We start from the raw sequence: 22,524 nt of genomic DNA on the forward strand, positions 1-22,524 counted from the left end.
ATAATGATTAATCTTAATGATTAATAATACCTTAAAATATAAGGAAAAACTAGGCATAAAAGTAACATCTGCACCTGAAGTCTCGCCTTATTTATAGCCCGGTTTATTTCGAAAGTTATAACAACTAAAAATCTCGTTCCGAACCTTCAAACTGAAAACGCAATTTTCTCACATTCCAGCTGTCGGCAGTAGTGGACGGGGTGTACGCCGACCATTCCCATATTGCCGGAAAATTTACGATGCTATCCTCTAGTCGAGTCTACGTCGGGGGCAGCATAAATACCAGGGCGCTTCCCGGAGCTCGGGTGCACAACAATTTCGTCGGCTGCATGAGGAAGGTAAGCGAAAGAATTTTATTAAATTAGGTGGTATCGTTCTTTTTCCCATACATTTTTTATTCGCCACTTAAATACTAAATATTGATCACCCTGTGGTTTAAATTCGACCACAATATATTAATCATGTTGCTCACATAATAAGTATTATATTTTAATACTTATTATAACATAATAAGTATTATATTTTAATTAGTAAATAAACTGTGATATGTTGCAAATGTAAAAAATCTAATCGTTAATATTAGTTACAAATATAAAATAATGATCCAAAATTGACAAAATATAGAAACTGGCCTATTTTTCCGCCCGACATAAAAAACAGCTTGTCCAGTATGGATTATATTTTACTGTTGAACTGTACATTCAAATGATTTTAAATAATTATTTTTTCTTCTTGGAAGTAAAACTTAGTTAATTGCTGACGCAGCTGTCTTGTCTGATTCTCCTAATCCAATTTTGCTGCAGATTGTCAATTATTTGTAGCTTTAGTTCGGAAAGAAACAATGTTTGCTGGCAAATTGGCCAGCCTTAACCTATGTAATTTTATTCGCTTCCCACAACACTGTTGTTGTTATAATTTTAACTCAAACCACTGACTTGAGAGGCTATTTTATCGTTGTATATAGACCTGTGGATAATTACATCTAACCGTCCCATGTGATTAACGTAACATTCACTAAAAAGTAACTTTCTCCAAAAAGATGATTTTGTAATTAATTTTTCTAAAATTATATCTAATCTTTTTACGTTCATTAAATAGTATAACATATGTGTATACATTTTACGCAGAAATGCTTCTATATTGAAATTAACCCTCCATATTTTTTTTCTTTTCAAATGTGCAGTCCGTCCAATAAAACATTAAACCCACGTCCACTATGTTCATCAAATGATCACATCAAAATGTCACAATATTGCTGCATCTACTCTGAGTTTAGTTCACTTTGGCTTTCACATACAACAAAATTCTAAACTAGATAATATGATTAAACTGTTAAAAATAAAAAATAAATTATTGGGTTAAAAACTATTGTTTTAAAATATTAATAGCAGTGCATCTAATGCATATATTATCGAGGGATTTAAAGCTAGAATTAATTATGGAGTTATAATAGTTTGTTCGTCAGAGTTGTGTTTTATTACATTTTCATTGAATTTTTTTCTATACCGCCTAGGAGTTGGAGCTGCAGGCGCATTTTATTAAGTAGTAGTATCCCCTGGAAGACTGATCCGCCTAACTAACAATTGTCTATCCAAGTAATATCTCACTAACATCTAACATTTACGCTCAGTTCTTATTTCCTTCGGTACAATGTTTCACAATTGTGAAGTCATTTTGATATCACTGTACTTATCCTTAGCTTGTTATGTTACCTCCTGTTTACAACGTTCTTGATAATACTAGAATTAATCATTGATATTTCCCTAACGCACTTGCCATATATGCACACCAGCTCATATTTTCTTTCACATATTTTCTTCCCTCATACATTTTAACCAAATGTTCTGAACAATTATACACATATATGTCCACATAAATCTTTCACAATCTACAATAAAATTTCCTAAAGTTATCGTATATCAATTTATACTCACCTTTAGTTGTTTCAACTCTCATCATCCGGTCTTGGGAATTGTCAGCATAGAGTCATGATTCCATATTCAGAAAGTTTCATTCAAGTGAATAAAAGGGAGTTCATCCAAACCGAAGGTGTTATTTAACCATTTCTGTTTCCAGCATGAAGAACAATATATATGCACTGAACTATTGATAATGTTATATCTAATACAACCTAATCAATTATTATCCCAACGTTTATATTTTTCCATCAACTTTTGTCTTGACACTATTTTTATTATCATCTCTGCATGAGTAGCCATTGGGTATGTTGGGCCAATTCTGAAATTTCCATGTCTCATCTAAATACACATATTGAAATAAATCTTTCTTGTATTATTTTAAAAGCAATGTCTCAAAGACCGTTAGACCTCTTCGTGGGATATATTTAGCCCATTTAAATCCAATATTACCTAACAGTCGATGAAAAGATGCTCTACATCCCGCAAAGACCTGCATATCTCTAAGCTCTCTATGGATACTTTTCAGATTTACATATTATGTATTATGATTATGTTTGTACTGAAAACACTACTCACTGATTTTATATATTTCATATATTTGATCTCTAATAGAGTTAACATCAAGCTGATCTTGATTCCTTACCCACTTAGTACAAGGACGACCTCATTTCAGTGAATTCTAGGTTATATTTTTTATTTATGAAATATTTCAACTACTGTGTCCATACCAATATTCAGTGCAGCTGCAACACGCTAAAAATATTTTAATAAAAACCGTAGCAAATTAGTTGCTTACCTCGCTAGCGAATTTCACTGGCAAGAGGAGGCCTCCGGTATCTCATTCTTGTTCGAAGTAACTGATTAGATACGCAATATGCTCAGTCTAGCTTCAGCATTTTCAATCAGAGTATTAATAAGCCGCAATTTAAAATTTTTCAAAACGATCAAAACGGTAAATGTTTGCCGGTTTTTAACATCTAGTTACTATAACTAACATTTTGAAGAATTTTTCAGACGTTTGATGACCGGAAGAATTTTGGACGCCGATTCAGTTAGATGTTAGACCTTATCACACAGCACTCTATCAATTTTTAAGTAGAATTAAGTAAGAAGGAAAATATTGTCTGACTTTAAGGCAAATTTATGCTTTGTGGCCGGCAATATATTAAACTTATCAATGACGACAGTTCACTGTCATTTTAAATAGACTGTCCATCTTAAAATATGTATTTTAAAATATCTCTTAAATAGTTATCATACTGTCCGAGGATATGGTCCCCCTTTACTATTTATATCAATGTAAGCCAACTCTTGAATTTTACTTCATTTACTCTGGCGTAATTGAAAAATATTGAGACTTTTACACTGTTTTATCACGTGGATCGATATAACACTACACTTTCTAACTAATAAAACATTTACGGTCCCGATAGATTATCGTAATCAATAACTGAGAAATTGTTCGTAGAGCAAATTTGACATGTTAGCATTTACTATATCTCCATGGAAATTTTTCATGAATTGATATATTAGCAGTATTTTCATAATCACGTACACAGATTGCTAGGAAGTATAAATTGAAGCAACATAAAACAATTTAAATTATAAACGGAAAACGAAACAATTCTACAGCACTCATATAAATATCACTCATATATATATATATATATATATATATATATATATATATATATATATATATATATATATATATATATATATATATATATATATATATATATATGCAGGTAATTGTGTACAAAATAGTAATTTGAAACCTGAATATTTTACTACTAATCTATAGTTTTTACTTATAATAATAAATTAAATTTCCCTTTCTCCCATCGCTTTTCACTTTCAAGGATATTACATAACATTTTATGTTTCTCTCAAGTGACCAACAGCAAACCCCCATCAAAGTACCTGTCTATAACAACAATATAACCCTTGGTTAAAAGCTACAGTTTATAATTTTCACATTGCTCAAAAGCTTAATCACAATTTCTTTGAGAATCTGACGTCAATTTATTGGGCCTAATAAACAAAAACCGCCACTTCCAGTTTATTTTCTGGTAAATAAGTATATTTTCTACATAGAAATTTAAGAATACAAAACAAAAAATTATTTCATTAAGGAAAACTTTGCTGATGGTAGAGGACTCATTTTGAGGTGTACTAGGGTTTCATGCCAAACTATATTCTTGTCATGTATCAAGGTTTAAAAAAAACCAAAAGCATGGAGGCCATTCCTAATTCTCCAAATAGGTATCATTCATGAGCTGTGTACTTTATTTTTTTAAAGTTATATTAAGATTTTCGTATAAATATCGTTCCTATATACTGAAAGAGCAACATTAATAGGTATTATATTAATATACAATTGCGATATAGTTATGTTACTACATTTACAGATTGCTGTATTTCTGATAGTTTAAAAAATCACTAATTATTAAAAAGGAAACACCAATCACTACTGAGAAGCCCAAACTAACGAAATATAATATTTTGGTATTTTCTCTCAGCGGTTTATATTATAACAAATTATTTAGAAGTTCCCCAAAGCTCCTTAAATAAGATATATTATTTCGTTAATATCTTTTCATTAATAAAATTTTGGTTTTGATACACTTTTGATATCATTTTTAATATATCGATATAGAAATAAAAACTAAATAATAAACACTTAACTCAATCCATACTGTGTCCATACCAATATTCAGTGCAGCTGCAACACGCTAAAAATATTTTAATAAAAATCGCAGCAAATTAGTTGCTTACCTCGCTAACGAATTTCACTGACAAGAGGAGGCCTCCGGTATCTCATTCTTGCTCGAAGTAACTGATTGGATACGCAATATGTTCAGTCTGGCTTCAGCATTTTCAATCAGAATATTAATAAGCCCCAATTTGAAATGTATCAAAGCAATCAAGACGGTAAATGTTTGCCGGTTTTTAACATATAGTTACTATAACTAACATTTTGAAGAATTTTTCAGACGTTTGATGACCGGAAGAATTTTGGACGCCGATTCGGTTAGATGTTAGAACTTATCACACAGCATTCTATCTCTTTTTAAGTAGAATTAAGTAAGAAGGAAAATATTGTCTCACTTTTATGCTTCGCGGCCGGCAATATATTAAACTTATCAATGACGACAGTTCACTGTCATTTTAAATAGACTGTCTATCTTGAAATATGTATTTTAAAATATCTCTAAAATAGTTATCATAATGCCCGAGGGTATGGTCACCCTTTAATATTTATATCAATGTAAGCCAACTCTCTTGAATTTTACATCATTTATTCTGGCGTAATTGAAAAATATTGAGACTTTTACACTGTTTTATCACGTGGATCGATATAACACTACACTTTCTAACTAATAAAACATTTACGGTCCCGATAGACTATCGTAATCAATAACTGAGAAACTGTTCGTAGAGCAAATTTGACATGTTAGCATTTACTATATCTCCATGGAAATTTTTCATGAATTGATATATTAGCAGCATTTTCATAATCACGTACACAGATTGCTAGGAAGTATAAATTGAAGCAACATAAAACAATTTAAATTATAAACAGAAAACGAAACAATTCTACAGCACTCATATAAATATCACTCATATATATAATAATAAATTAAATTTCCCTTTCTCCCATCGCTTTTCACTTTCAAGGATATTACATAACATTTTAGGTTTCTCTCAAGTGACCAACAGCAAACCCCCATCAAAGTACCTGTCTATAACAACAATATAACCCTTGGTTAAAGTCTACAGTTTATAATTTTCACATTGCTCAAAAGCTTAATCATAATTTCTTTGAGAATCTGACATCAATTTATTGGGTCTAATAAACGAAAACGGCTACTTCCAGTTTATTTTCTGGTAAATAAGAATATTTTCTACATAGAAATTTAAGAATACAAAACAAAAAATTATTTCATTAAGGAAAACTTTGCCGATGGTAGAGCACTCATTTTGAGGTGTACTAGGGTTTCATGCCAAACTATATTCTTGTCATGTATCAAGGTTTAAAAAAAAAACCAAAAGCATGGAGGCAACTCCTAATTCTTCAAATAGGTATCATTCATGAGCTGTGTACTTTATTTTTTTAAAGTTATATTAAGATTTTCGTATAAACATCCTTCCTATATACTGAAAGAGCAACATTAATAGGTATTATATTAATATACAATTGCGATATAGTTATGTTACTACATTTACAGATTGCTATATTTCTTATAGTTTAAAAAATCACAGATTATTAAAAATGAAACACCAATGACTACTGAGAAGCCCAAACTAACGAAATATAATATTTAGGTATTTTCTCTCAGCGGTTTATATTATAACAAATTATTTAGAAGTTCCCCAAAGCTCCTTAAATAAGATATATTATTTCATTAATATCTTTTCATTAATAAAATTTTGGTTTTGATACACTTTTGATATCATTTTTAATATATCGATATAGAAATAAAAACTAAATAATAAACACTTAACTCTATCCAACTCCCCAACCTTATAGAAACTAATTTGTTCATGTTATATTTAAAATTCATAAGTATTGTTCGCCAACAAACAAACAACATTTACATTACAAAAACTTTATTTATATTACGAAAATATAACAGATCTTTTAACAGAGTATATAAGAAAATTACAAAGAACGGTGTACAAAATACATATCTAATTTAATACTGATTTTCTAGGTTAATAACTGGTCGTGTGGCTGAAACACAACACGTATTTTTAGCGACCACGAACAATAGTTATGGCGTGTGAAAATATAAAATCGATCAGCGTTTCATAACAGATTGTCACAACAATAGATGAACCGTTTCATTTTTATTTTCCACAGTAGTAATCAAATAACCGGCATGTAAATGCGTCGATGTAAACAGATGTCGATACCAACTAACAATTGCAACACTCACATTCTCATAAATACTAAATTATACAAGGCAATGTCTAATAAATTGGATAAAGCCATCAAATGTTATTCCTGGCGTATTGGACAGTCTTTACCGGTTTTTCTAACAGATGTCGCTAGGCTTAAGTATGCAATATTATGATTTGATATATATGTCATATTGTTATACTGACATCAAACTTCAAAGCATTATATGTCATATTAACACCATCATAGATTTATACCTCTTCAAAAATGTAAAGTTTCGCACCTGAAAAGGTGCATCTGTAGCACGCATCACTTTTCTTATTTAAAAAAAATAAAGCCGCTGAAAGTCATCATTTGCTAGTGTAAACTGTTGGAGAGTGAGCATTCGAAAATGGTGATTTCTATGTGAAAACAAAGAAGGTTCTGGTGGACCGAAAAAGATTGGAGATGCAAAACGGCAAGAGTTATTGGATGAAAATCCGACCCAAACTAAAAACCAATTGGCAGAAATTTTAAATGTGGGTCAAGAAAAGATTATCGAGCGATTACGGATAAAAAGGAAAACCCAAAAGATGGGAAGATGGGTACCACATCAAAATTGAAAAATCGTCTGTGAGATGCTGCTTCAGAAGTATAATCCGAAGTAATTTCTGCATCGCATAGCGACGGATAATAAAAAGTGGATTTATTTAGAAAACCCTAAATACAAAAAATCATGGTTATCACCTGGCAAATCCAGTCGATCCACTCCGATACCAAATCGTTTTGGTCGCAAGACAATGCTCTGGGTTTGATGGTGCCAGAGTGATGTAGTATATTACGAATTGTTGAAGCTTGGTGTAACAGCTAATAGTGATCACTACCGACAACAGATTATCAATGTAGACCAGGAATTGATCGAATAATATCTAGCATAGACCCGAGGATACGGTAGAATTATTTTACAGCACGATAACACGATATCTCGAACGATATCTCATTTGGATAGAACATATTATTGTACACGCTGTACCCTCCAGATCATTTCCCGTCCCACTTGGGACCAATCAACTTTTGGCGTCAAACACCCTTGCAGAGCAGCACTTCGCCAATTTCGAAGATGTTAGATAATAGCTCGATAAATGGTTTTGCTCAAAGGTCAAACATTTTTTTTTTTGGGATAGCACCCATAAATTGCCAGAAATATGGACAAGATGTGCAAAATAAACCAGTAAAAACTTTGAATAAATAAATTTTTCTATTTTATAAAATTATGCAATTTTCTCTCGAAAAAACTAGTAGTGTCTTTTTACACCTGATAATAAGATCGATTCCAAATGTACATATTGAATGGTGTTAGCCCAATAATAGAGATTAACCCAACAAGCTAATTCGGCAAATTATCAATCACAAGTAAATTACAAGAAGCTGAATATAGAGTAATGCCTGAAATATTTAGTTTTATATCGAGACATTCAGACATTAACTCTAAGAACCAGAATACTTGTACGCCTACAAAATGATATACCCATCCACAAAATAGTAATTCGAAAATTGATAATCGATTCATACAATTTATGTAATATACGCACATTTTCAATATATTTTTGTAGAATATCTCTATGGTTAGATGATTTAACAAAATCCAAAATGCCATACACAGATAAACTATTAAGGACAACATATATTAAAATTAATCGATATGAGCTTGATTTGATTTGATTTTCCATGCATATCACATTAGAGAGAATGAAATTTTATTTACAGTATTGTTCTGTACTAAAATACTAAACATATTAGTATAATACTATAAGCAATAACACCCTTTCATCTAAAATAGAGCAAAATACATATTTGTCCTTTTAAATGTCCCAGAGCCTCTTTTGTTTTATTATATCCTCACCATTAAGTCTGGTAGATAGATTTATATAGTTACATGTACTCTGATCTGACGAGAAAAATTATTACAATATATGATAAGCAAAATATTTTCTACAACTTATTTTCATCCAATGATTCATTTTTTACAATTTTTTTACCCACATTTCTTTAGAATTTAGAAACCCTCTACCAGCCATGTCATCCTTCGCCAATCTAAAAAAGTAGTAGTCAAAAGGCGTTATGTCTAATAAGCATGCGAATGTGGTATATTTCTCATTCAAACTGCAATAGTGTATGATTCGCTGATCTCGTTATTGCTGGTCTTTTTGCAACAATACGCCATTAAATGTGTTCGGTTATTGACGTCGCTAAACATCTACAGTAACAGTTTCATTTAGTTAAACAGTGGATGAATACTCTGTTCTCCTAGACAAACCTACGGCTTTCTCTGAGCGCAGTGGGTCTATTTTTCATCGCCAATCACAATATGATACAGAAAACTCTACTTTCTGCCTAGCAAGCAATGACACCGCGATGTTAAAACGGTTCAAACCAAAACTAATAGCGGAATGATGGACCAGCATTACCATAAGTTTCGTTTCACCAAAGTGTTTTGAACGTTCCATTGTTAGCGTCTGTATTCACCGAATAACTTAATAACATTAAACAGAAAATGCTTATTTTTTATAGGGAATATAAAGAATACTACTTTTAAGAGTTGCTTATATTAATACTTCGCATATCGCTGATTAAGATATATCAAAGCCTCTTATATAAACTTGGAGTCATAACCTATAAGAATATCTAATATCTGTTTAAAATATTTCGTTTAATAACTAAGTCAATCAACCTTAATCTTCCAAGTTTTCAAATTTTCATATTCTCGGATCAGTGTGCAAGCAATCAGGGCAAAGTTTATTTTCCCAATTTTAAGATGCCACCGAGCTGGAAAAATCCTTTGTTCGACACAGAGGCATAAATTAAGCCTGTTGGGTGAAAAAAAAAATTAAAAGAGCACGGAAAAATGATAAAAAGTTTTTTCATCCATTTCAAATTAACGGCAACTCTTCCACTGGCAACGATGCCGAGATTTAGAGCAATTAAACAATATTAAAAACTTGGAACAGCTATCGTTCGACAGAAAAATAATACAAAAAAGGTACTAACATTATTAATAAACTTTGTAGCAAACACAATTGCTGGTCATCAGTAAAATCGCAACCAATAATTGTATAAATTAAGGTTAAAGTTTGGAACTTAATTATTAAATATATAGGCCTATAAATTAATTTTAAGGGATTATTTTTTTATTTTCTCTACTGTAAAAAAATCGGCAAAATGTATTTCAGTCAAAATATTGTCCAACGATATCCGCCACATTTTACAAGCCCACAGCTAATTTACGGATTATATCTCGAGAGAACGATGTATCTCTTGAAGCTATCCATGAATCAACCCAATTTTTATTATCTTCATACTCAGCTCAGCGCTGCTCAGATAGGCTATGACTCATATGTCGAAATAAGTTATAATCCGAAGAAGCATGCTCTGGAGAATACAATGGGTGGGCATGAGATGAACGTTGTATACCAAAATTACCTGGAATTGGAAGGTTATCATAAAATTTGACTTCAGAAAGACCTTCTTTGTGACCATAAGACCTTTTCGGATCACAAAAGAGAATAGAAATAATGAAGCGCTAGCATACCTGGGGGGTTTCCGATGGGACAGTCCATCTGTGGTAAAACCCGAGGTAATCTTTTTCACCGTCGTCGCCCTGGCCACCGGCCTGTTGGAAATTGTTACATGAGTGGCTGGATTTTGAGGTACGAGAAATCGATCTAACCGATGAGGCAGGATATTTTGTTTGGCGAGAGTAGCAAAATTTCTCTGGATTTCCTCGATCGTGGCGTCGTTGTATTGTCGTTGCTGGTGGGGCTAGCTGGCTGGTTAGTATTTTTTCTCCTTGACTTGTCCGGGCGGACGGCTGAGAAGCTGGTACAGAGATTTGTTGAGGTTTCGATCCACGACCTTTTGATTGTGGTCGTTTTTCGTACCCTATAACATTGAGGAGGTGCTCCTTTTTATGGTTACCGGCGAATTTCATGCACTTTGGTGGGGCTCGGCAGTACCTGGAGGAGTGTCCGTACAGACGACGGTTGAACCATTGTGCCGGCTGCCTGGTGGCTCTTTGGGATACAGCTGTTACTCTCTGGTTCAACTGATATTAAATTTTGAAAATGTGGTGATCCTGTCATGAGCAATATAACCTGGGTGAGTGGGATGGCGACTCCAGAATTTGGCCTCCATCTCTTTACAAGGGATGGATGGATGAATACCTTTTCCTGGAGTGCTTCCCTAAGTTGGCTGTCTGTTATCGATTCCAGTAGGCCTCTGATGACGCCCTTGAGTTGCCTCTCCTATAAGGATACGAAGGAGTGGAAATAATACGTCCTTTCCTCCATGATCTTGGTTGACAATAATTATCAGCCGTTTTGGGGTAGATTACCACTCACTCGGATCGTGTACGGAGTTGCATATATTTGGTTTTCTCCCGAAGTACTGTCGGCGAAATTTGGCCTTCTATTAAAGTCCTTCTCATTAAACGAGGAAACATTAGAGTTTTCCTTCCATTTAATCTTCTATGGCTCCTGTACGAAGTTTTGTCTTTCTTGTTCCATTTTGACCTATGTTTGTTTTTTTCCTTTCTAATTTTCCTGATTTGTTCTTTTAATAATTCCTCTTCTCATCTTGGTGGGCTTTTATTCTTCCGTCCTTCCGCATAACTTCATCATTGAGTTGTTTGATTTGCAGTTTTAGTGATTCATTAGTAGTTATTCTCGCTGTATTTTGCATTTCAAAGAGAGTGATCTACAATTTTATTAGCTATTCCTGTGATAAGCTGGTATTTGGAGTCGATTGTGCCATTGAGGTCCTTCCTTCCTTCCATTGACATACATCTTTTTTGTTGTAGGTTTCGATACTGGGTAGCGATTCGACATTTTTTAGTTACTATAAAGACTCTTTAAAGACCTTTTAATCTTGGGTGACTTGTTTACTTGACATTTATTGAATAAGCATTCGTAGGTAGCCAGATATATTGGGGTACTCACACTTTGCTTGGATGGCAATGGGAGCTTTAGATATGTCCGGTCACATCGAACGCTGGACCACTATTATCTGACCATACAGTAAACTAAAAGGAATTTCAGTTTAGAACAAGCGCATTTTTATTTATTTAAATAAATAGTCTGAGTGAATGAGCGCTATTCTGGCAAGCTCTACGCAAGCGCATATACCTTGTTTTGTAACTGGCGCTAAAGATTTTAGTCTAAAACATATTTCTTTGTATATCGTTCTGCGACGAAGATATTTAGCCCCTTGAAATTAAAAAACAATAATCAGACATATGTTACTATAGTAAAGGAAGTGCTGGGAACTCACTTAAAAGCTAGTTAAGTTGGTAATATGAAAGTCATCATTAATTTTGTATGAAATATTTTAAATTAAATACATATTAAGATGTATATTTTAATAATTGAAAGTTTTGTAACTTCGTTTACCAAACAAATTAAAATTGGGAAACATTAGAAGACAAGAAAACCGTGAAAATCATCATATTTATATAGAGATTGTATTGAAATATAGTTACATCAATTCCATGCACCATATTTACATAAAGATATATTGAAACACTTTTAGAGAAAGTCCCTAAACCATATTTGTAAATGTCATAAATCTATCCCAAAGTACAATCTTGATCTTGCAGACCATGATACCTTTCATCTGAAAGAAGTTACCAGTCAATGCATCATTATTTTTATAAACAAATAATTTGTTTACCTATTCTCTTTTACAAAAATATATAATTGTTTCCTTGTTTGTTTCACCTTCAGAATAGTAGTGGCACCTTAGTAGTAGCCATTAAATCATTAGGGTTACTTTAATGATTAATATGTTTCCTTTACTCTATTCAGCTGAACTCTTATTAATAATTTTTTTTCAAAGTATCGTCCTCTAAATCTAACTCTAGTCTAACTATTCTTGCATCTTACAAAATCCTATCTAATTTCTTCTCTTATTCTAATTTAGCTTTCTTCAGCTTTTGTTCAACAAATTCTAGCAAGTCTTAACCTATAAAGGAATGTCTGATTAATGTAAGTGTCTAATTTTCATCAGTTATTACAATTTTTGCTATTATTTTTGACAGGAAAGCCCCAGCAATGAATAGACTACTGCACTGATTGGCTTTTGCTTGACGTTCATTTACTAACCTATAACGAATAGATGGTTAATTCCATTGTATGTAATTGTGTGACATTGTATTAATGGGCATAAAAGTTATAATTATGTTTAATATTACTTCTAATATACCCGTATATTATTTCTGTTACCTTTTGCAAGGTTTTTGTTTGAACGAAAGGAATAATTTTCTTCTTTATTTCTTGTTATGGTTTTGTAATCTTCAGATATATCGGCGTGAAATTTTGACATATGTTGACTACTTGTTCTACTTGATGTCTTTGAAAATATTTTGTTACAAAATTGGTGGATAATATATCCACTATAAACAAATTTCATAATCTGGGTATTTTAACTTTATAAAGCCTAACCTTGCATTCTATAGTTACCTATGTTCTTTCTTATTTTAAAACCAATGAACAGCATAACAATTTAATTATTATTTTTATAAACTTGTTGATGCATCGCAAAACCTAAATATTCAACATAGCCATATAGTGCAATATAGCCGTCTGTGAGCATCCAGTTCCATCAATTCCTTCAGTTTATCTCAGTTCAGTATTTTTTCAATCTGTAGTTATATGTGCAATTACTTTGGTATGCTGCTCATTTCAGACGACTCGTGAAGGTAACAACTCCTCCTACTAGTTGCACTAACAGTTATTACAAAAAAAAGGTTCTGTTTCACCATAACTGCTTAATCTTGTTAAAAGAGGACGGGACTAAGTTATGCGCTGAATATTAAATTTGTCTCAAGCTGTTTGCACTGCTATCATCTCGATTTAAATCGCAGCCACACACCGAGCATTTTACACGTAAAATCGAGTGCGACCATAATTTATCAATCAGTTTACGGTCAGAATTTCCCTAAACTAAATTCTGACCACCTTCCATAATTCCAACCAGCCCAGGATCACGGCGTTTCCGTAAACTTTTCCCAAGAACTAAGTTACGATCCTCCGACATAGTTCGGATATTTTTCGAACCGTTCCCATCCGAAGTTAACTTCGGTTATCGGGAGAATTTATTGAAAGGGCCGCCGTCGTCGTCAGCCCTCGCTTCTTCTAATTTCGTTCGAATAATCATAGTTGCGTCGGCGATGGCAGACGAACTTTTCCCGGGAGGAAATTTTAAATTTCGATATTTGTTGCTGAAGGTGAGCGGGGTTGATTTTCAATCAGAAAAAGTTGATTTCGGCTGTGTATCGATGGGAAACTTTTAAAGAAAGGGAGGAGGAGGAAAATTTTACTCAGTTCGGCTAGTTTTTTTACAACCCGTTTTATTGGTGACTAAATTTAAAGTAATAAAATATAGATTAGGCAAAAAATATCAAATAGCTCTTTTAAGTATAGTGAAACCTCAAAAGCATATTCGTTTTTCGTTAAAATCAACAATGTAATTAACGTAGCTTAGTTTTGTTTCTTTTGATTAGAGAAATGTAACGTTGGAAATATAGTCAATTCAAAACAGCAGAGAACCTACGTGATCTGTCAAAACGTCGCAATGTTGCCGCAGCAACTCTGAGTTTTAGCACATTTTGACTTTGACATATAACAAAATTCTAATATAAATAAAATAATGAAACAAAAAAGTTATGTATTATAATTTATTTTAATATTATTGTATATTTAATGCATATATTATTGAAGAAGTTAGAATTATAATTAATTATACAGCCACAACAATTTATAAGTTAGAGCTGTTTTATTATATTGACATTGAATTCTTTTCCACACTAGTATATATAGAGTTCTAGGCGATTTTTTTACATAGTAGTAGATTTACACAGTATTAAGCCTCCCCGGAGGCCTAGTTCACCTAATTAACAATTGTATATCCAAGTAATATATTTTACTTTCATTAGAGAGCATATTTACCTTTTACGTATAATTCTTGTTTCCTTCGATACAATGTTTTCTTGTGAAGTCATTTTGATATTATTATATTTCTCCTTAGTTTGTTCTATTACTACCTGTATACATCTTTCTTGATAAAACTACATTAAACCACTACATTCTCCTTAATGCATTTGCCATATCTGCAAAACAATTACTATTATTTAACTCCTCATAAGTTTTAACCACACGTTCTTGTATATTCTAAACAATAACACACATGCTCATAAAGCTTTTACACACTATAATACAATTTCCTACAGTTAAAGTATATTAGCTATATACTGAACTTTAGTTGTTTCCTCTTTCATGACTCTATCTTGCTAAATGTCAATATTAAATCATCATAAACCAATATTCATAAAGTTTTATTCAATCACTGTCACTTTCAGAAACACTAATCAAGTGAATAGCTAAGCTGTTTATTTCCAATATATCAAAAACTTGCTCACAATTGTACCATTTGTCAATTTCTTCTTCAATGTGTATGATCGAGCTCATCCAAACCAAAGGTGTTGTTTTCTCTTTTCAAAAATCCATACAGTTCTGGTTTGAACATCCTCCTCGACCTGGCCGTCTGTTGTAATAATTCTTTGCAATGCCCCATATGAACTCATCTGAATTAAATATGCAGTGATAAGGAGAAAGATTTAATACTCAGCGGTCATAACATTCAGCAATCTGATCTACCATCTATCTTTTCTCAAGCTTATTTTTAAAAAATAAATTACGTAAAGGTAAATTATATACAATTAAATATTTGCTTAATAATTACCGAGTAATAATTTGAAATAGTTGATTCTTTAACGTGGTTTCTTCCAATCTTATTTTGTGTACTTGAAATCATTCCTTAATTGCAACCTTTATTGATGCACTTTTTGGCATCTTCTGCACCAGTGTACTAGGATATTGTGCATTGTACATAACTGATAACCATTTCCACTGGTTCTATTAAAGCCCTTAGTGGGTTATCTTTACAGCGCTTAAATTCTATTTTACCCAATAGTGTATGAGGGAATGTTCTACATCCCTCACATATCCCTTGACTTTTTATGGATAATTTCCAGACTAACAATTCTCTGATATAATTGTATTATATTATGTTTCGATTGGAAAAACTACTTACTGCTTTTATACAATTCATATATTTGATCACTGATAGGACTAGCATCAAGCTGATCTTGATTCGTCACCTGTTTCGCATAAAAGCAGTTTCTTTTTGCTGAATTTAAGGTTATATTGTCTTTTATTTTTTGAGATATTTTAGTGACCGCGATAGTGAAATTATTTTCAATTAGAACCGCAGCGATTGGAAATTTATTAAATCAAATTGTTAAAACAACGTTGGCTGGTTTATAATCCGTAATTATAATAATTCGAAGAAATTTGCAGACGTTTGACAAACGGATAAACTTTGCAGGCTCATTCGGTTAAATGCTCGAACATCTCAAAAAACATTCTATTTCGTTTTAAATAGAATAAAATGAGAGGGAAAATTCGGTCCGACTGTAAAACGAATTTACAACTTTCGACACGCACATATTGATGACGTGCGTCTCTACTGTTCCGAATAGACTATAGTTTCATTCGGCTCATTTTTAACGTTCTGGCTTTGCCGTCCTATCTGCGATCTTGAAAATAATATACCGAACTTATGCTTACAGAGAATTTTATTTAGTATATATGGTTTTATGTTTTGTTGGCAGTATGATTGTAAATAAAAATATATTGTACATTAATATAACAGCATTTTGATACTTTGAACTTATTTTTCAGGATTAGTTATTAATGTAATAAGATAAAAACAACAACATTTTGATTTATAAATGGAAAAATAATTTTGATTGCATTTATATTAGCTTGGCAACTATTGGGTCTACTTTTGATTGACATTTTCGATGTTCTCTCGATCTTTTTTCGAGCCTTTTGAACGTTTAAGCTCCTCTCATTCAAGTTTTATCGAATAAAATATTTTTTATTAACGATAAATAAAATTATTATTGCATTTAAAAAGGGGTGGGATGGTTAAATAGTTGATAAAGATTTAGTGGTCATTACTCCACTCATCTCTATAATCAAGTCAAATATATAAAATATAAATATAACTTTATGTCACTCAAAATTAAACTGTTTTTTTTTAAGGAAATAAATTGGAGCAATTATGTCTTTTCTTTTCTCTCCTTAAGAAATTTCGAAAAGGAATGTGTACATCTATCGTCCTACTTATGGTGCGGCTAAAAAATTAGTAAGCGCATGTTGGAATGAAATAGGAACGAACCAATTACTTTTATTGTATTATGTCATTGTTACTTTTCGAATAAAAAAGTTCGATTAAATATATTTGAGATCATTATTCTAGTCCTTTTTTCACACTGACACTTGCCAATTTAAAATTATTGTAAATTAACTGATCCGTACAGCGCAGGGAATCAAACAATTATCTGTTCTTTCTTCTCTCAAAATTAATACGGGTAGGAATTCGTGCGTCTCCGCCTATTGTCCCGAATAGAGAGAGAGAGAGAACAGTTGAAGTGTGCATTTGACTGAAATAGTAATTACTATTTTCAGTTTCAGTTTTGCGACTATCGAATGTTTCTACTAGCTTCAGGTGAGAGTTCTCAATACTAGAGAAAAGTGAAAAGTCCGCCTACCAACGGTGTTAGTTATCATATTCAAAGTATAATCCAACTCTTTGATAGATTTTACTACACCGTCACTTAAAGCATTATGGGCAACTTTTATGGTAAAATTACATTGATTGATTGTACTTCCCTCTTCATCGCCTTCTTTTACATATTTATTGTTTAATCTTTTAACTGCCAATTCAAATGTGATAATTTAAGCACCTATGCACCTGATAATTTCATCACAGGGTAACATCATAAGGTAACAAGCTCTACGAACTCAGACTCTTGAATATTGAATTTTTCTCGAAGCATTTGCAAGGATTTAGCAAGCTCGGCGAGTAAGTTATCGGTGTCATAATCAAATGGAACTTTCATCTACATCTATTCTTCTTGAAGCACCTTGTGATTGTACTTTCACTAACTTTATGGCACTGTTTTTCACTGTATGACTGACATACTTTGTAAATTATCCACATAACTAGTAAAACGATAATTGTAGTGAACTTTTGGTATTCAATACCAGCAAGATATTGTCTGACAACTTCCTTTATATAATTAATTTTGAAGATTTAAATGATACATCGCTATAGTGGTTGATCAAACACTTTTAGAAAATTTTAATGATGCTCAATATAACAACTATCAATTGGTTTCAAAGAACTGAAGGTGGTTAGTTTAATATAAATGACAAAGGACGGCCTGGAGGAACAACCAAGTTCTTAGACAGTGAATAGTAAGACTTATTGCTAATTCCTTATATATTTTGTTTATTATATTCCTAATATATAGGATTACAGCTTATACTCTCATAGAAGCTTCAGACCGCTTATAACTTAGTAAATCAATTATTTGCAAATATTCACATCTAAAGAATACAAATCCATTCAGAAATATCTAAAAGTAAGGCAAATAACATCAATACGAATTGAAAATCAATTGAATTGAATCAATACCTTAAATAATTTTGAATTTTTTAAGAGATAATTTAAATGTAGTACTTAGTGTAAACATAAATAATAATGATGTAGATAACAGTTCCTATAAGACACTTCTACATACCTTGAAATATTGCCGTAGCTGGTAAAAATTGTACTGCAATATGTAAAATGCAATATAAGCATGTCCGAACTATATTTTTACTGCAATATATACGATATAGGTCAAAGAGTTAGAATTCTTTTTAAGAACTTGGTCTATATCCAAGAGAAATAAAACCCGAGTAGGTTAATTACATAAAGTAAGTGGTTAAAGCCGAATAATTGTTTAATTAAACTAAATAAATATACCAATTTATAATACACTTACCGTAAAATATTTTGAATGGAATGCGTTACCAATACAATCGGTATAAGATTAGGTATCTCTAATTTTTATCTCAGCATTGTAATTTTGGATAGCAGCATTGGTTAATGGTTAATATGACAGAGAGATATAAGCTTGTGGGATTAAATTTAAAATAATATAATTGTCGTAAAATATTTTGAATCGAATGCATTATCAATACAATCCATATAAGACTAGGTATCTCTAATTTTTATCTCAACGTTGTAATTTTGTATAGCAGCAAAGATGCATTAGCTATATTGCTAATCTTAAAATATAAAATGTATAGTAGATAACCATCAAGAATGTTATATTTAAAATCGTATAATCTTCTTAAATATTACTCTAAAGCTAGAGAATGTCCAACCAACATTTATGTCCACTCTGAACAGTATTGAAGAATTAGTTGATTCTTTTAATCCTATATGGAGAGAACTGTTATTGTTAACAATAAAGCAGACACTGAAATAATAGTCATGTTGTTTAAGAGACGGTAAAAATGCGAGAAATCGACAAATTGTTTAATGAATTTAATTAAACATAAAATATAAATAAAACTGTCGAGAAAATATTAACAAACAATAGTTTTTTTAAAGAACAACAAACCTCATTAAATAAAATAAAAATAAAGTTATATTGAAACCTCAAAAGATGATGCTTCTAGGGCTCTTTAATCCCAAATCTAAAGGAAATACATACATAGTGTACATAGGAAAAACTGGGAGGGTGATAAATATGTGGATAAAAGAGGACAAATGATGTGATATATAGAAATACCATTCAGTCAATTTTTTGTTTTAGTTTATATAATTATTTAACGGATCATGAAATAGCGACTATTTACTTTTTGACAGCTAAGCTGTAACAGGTACATGTTAAAATATGATAACCATAAAGCCTCAGTAGAAGAACCTGTTGGTACCTGAGTACTGAGTTCTGTAGGAACCTGAGTTGGTATCAGACAAAACGCAGCTCTAAATTAAGAAGGATTCAATTAAATTCAGAGAATCAATTAAATTGGAGCCGGCTCGGTGGCGCAGTGGTAAAGGACGGTCCTCCTACTGTTGCAATAGCCGCGGGTTCGAATCCTGCTGGGGCATGGTCGTAAATTTATGTTTGTGATGGTTTAAAATTTGCGATTGTCCTAGGCAAGAGTGTAAAATTCGACAAGGAAACCAGGCCGGATAGGACCGGATGTCCTCTGGGATGATTTCCAAAGTTGGTCACTCGCCAGTGGGTAGGCTTAATGCTGAGGACCGAGGCCCACGTTAAACTGTAGGTCCAGTCCAGATAAACCCATAGTTGGTAAAAAGGGACTTTATAATATATAAACAAAAATTAGGTTGGAAATATGATAGAAATTATTAATCAATAATGAATAATTTTAGTAAAGTAACGTTTTATTGCAAATAGTATTTAGAGCATATAGGAATAAAAGGTTTATAAAAATAGAATTGTGTTCATATAATATTTAGAGCAAGTAAATATTTTTTGTTGTGGAAATAAGTTTAGTAAAACGTAACAACTAAAATCCTTTTCTAAATTATTGATAAATAATTGATTTACCAAAAAGCTCCCACACTAACCACGTACGTTTCATTAAACTTTACACCGAACATAATAAAGGGGCATTAAAGATAAGCTGCTATGAATAGCTTAATTGAGACATCGTAAAAGGGTAGTAAAAGTCTAAATTTATTGCAAATAGTCTATAATGGCTTTTAAAATTCTTTCATACATTGTTAAGCTTTTATACTATTTTATATTTCAACCAGCTTTTCTATTAAAGCTGTCTAAAATGTAAATACAAATTTTGCAACGTTGTAACAACAATTAGAGCAGTGATTCTTTAAATTTATGTTTATGACAACCACAACAGCAACCAGCCTGCTATAAGACAGATATCTTCTCGGATGTACTTTAAATTAGCCACTTAATTCAAGTCAAATTATAGGACCGTTCTAGCTCTAGATGGTAAAAGAGAGTTTAATAAATATATTTTAAATAAATATTTATCAACTACTAGTTACATTAAATTGGTTTTGCTACAGCAATTAGTATTTTTCGATTCAACTAACTAAATAAAGTCAACCAATTAAGTTTAATTATTAACTATGATACCAAAATTTAGCTCATCGAGTTTAGATAATTGGCTCCGATAGCAGGCGTAGAGGCCGCTGGTAAAGTCGTACTAGAATGAGTTCGTTCCGGACTACAAGTATATTAAAAATAGCTTGAAAAATTGTATCTAGAATAAAGACAATAGATAACATGAAATAATGCAGATATTGCAAAAATATTTTATGATAAATTATTACAAAAGTCATTAAAAAATTCGAATGATTGAATTTTTTGCTGACGGCATTTTCCTCTACAACTTTACCAGATTCTTATTTTAAAAATTACGTCTCCGTAGTCGATTTACGTACAATTGAAATAGCGAACAATTTACCACATACGGGTTGGAGTTTGCAGCAGATCGGTCATATTTCGTGTCACCGATTTGCCGTCTATTCCTTGTTCCTTGATTTGTAATATAAGCTTTAACAGTGCCAAATTTCACACCTTCAGATGCTCCCTTTTTCCTTAAGAAGTGAGGCAACCTTTTCGCTAAGCCGATTGATATTCAGAAGAAGATAACACTTTAGAATTGTTTCACCAGTCCTCTATTTTAAAACTATACCATAAAAAGCTAAAATACACCCCACTGCAATTACTAATGTCCCTAATTTATTTCAACTTTAGGTACAAGTTTTACCTTTTTGCTTCTTTACATCCATTACGCGAGTGGGACGACCTACTTTCAAAAGTCCTGTGCAATACGTGACCAATTTCCGCTACGTTAGAATGCAACAGAAACCAGCCAAACTTACACCTTTAGAGCAAATATCTAGAATAAAAATTTATGTAAAAGGCAACTATAAAAATACGAATTATGAAAAAATATTGAAACACAAAATTTTTAACTTTAACGTAATACTTATGTCTCAGTCAAGTCATTTTATAAAGCTCTACATTTTTTAATAACACAGAGGGGAGTCCGCCTCCCTTTCGTGAAATTTCAATACATTATTCCCTTCGATAATAGCTGGAAATATTTGAGGATTATTTAAATATCTTGGGTCGATCGGGAAACACCAGCGAATATATTAAAATGTTAAAAATCCACTTTAAATTTAAAATAATCCACACCGTGTCTGTGCTGATAACCTCAAAAGGTTTAATATTTATAGGAAATAAATGTTATCATACATATTTGAAAGAAACAACTTCAAAAACGTACTCTTTCTCGCTATTTTCGATGAAAGTTGTCATTGTCTTTTATATAAAATATATTGAAAGACTTAACAAATTCTAATTTTATAAATACGTATTCGGTGCTTTTACAAATTTTGAGAAGTTAATTGAACAGTCCTCGGCTTACCATAGTAAAACACATTTTTTTAGCAAAATTAGTTTTTTTTATTCAACATAATTCCTTAGAAGGGTGATACACTGATCTTAGCGACCCTTCAACTTTTCGGTGCCCTTTTTTGTAGTACGGTTTGTTCTTTGCTTCAAAATAGGCCTCAGTTCCGGCGAACACTTCTTCATACGACGAAAATTTCTTATCAGCAAGCATCCTTTTGGGATTTTAGAACAGGAAATAGTCGCTGGGGGCTAGATCTGGAGAATACCATGGACGAGGAGCCCAATTCATAGATTTTTAACACGGTGCATTGTCTTGGTGAAGCAGCACTTCTTTTTCTTCA

The 22,524-nt window shown here is 32.0% G+C and overlaps 1 protein-coding gene across 2 annotated transcripts in view; it reads left to right on the top strand.

Moving 5' to 3' along the window:
• Nucleotides 1-22,524, top strand: part of Nrx-1 (Neurexin 1) — a 341,164-nt gene that overhangs the window by 227,968 nt on the left and 90,672 nt on the right. For both annotated transcript variants that reach the window (XM_076411694.1, XM_076411693.1), the window contains one exon: nucleotides 180-338. In XM_076411694.1, the coding sequence (XP_076267809.1) occupies nucleotides 180-338 (159 nt within the window). The remainder of the gene's footprint in view (nucleotides 1-179; nucleotides 339-22,524) is intronic.

This window comes from Rhynchophorus ferrugineus, unplaced genomic scaffold (genome assembly GCF_030347505.1).
Source record: "Rhynchophorus ferrugineus isolate W39M unplaced genomic scaffold, kcgeb_rfMv2 rfM8, whole genome shotgun sequence".
Lineage (NCBI taxonomy): Eukaryota > Metazoa > Arthropoda > Insecta > Coleoptera > Curculionidae > Rhynchophorus > Rhynchophorus ferrugineus.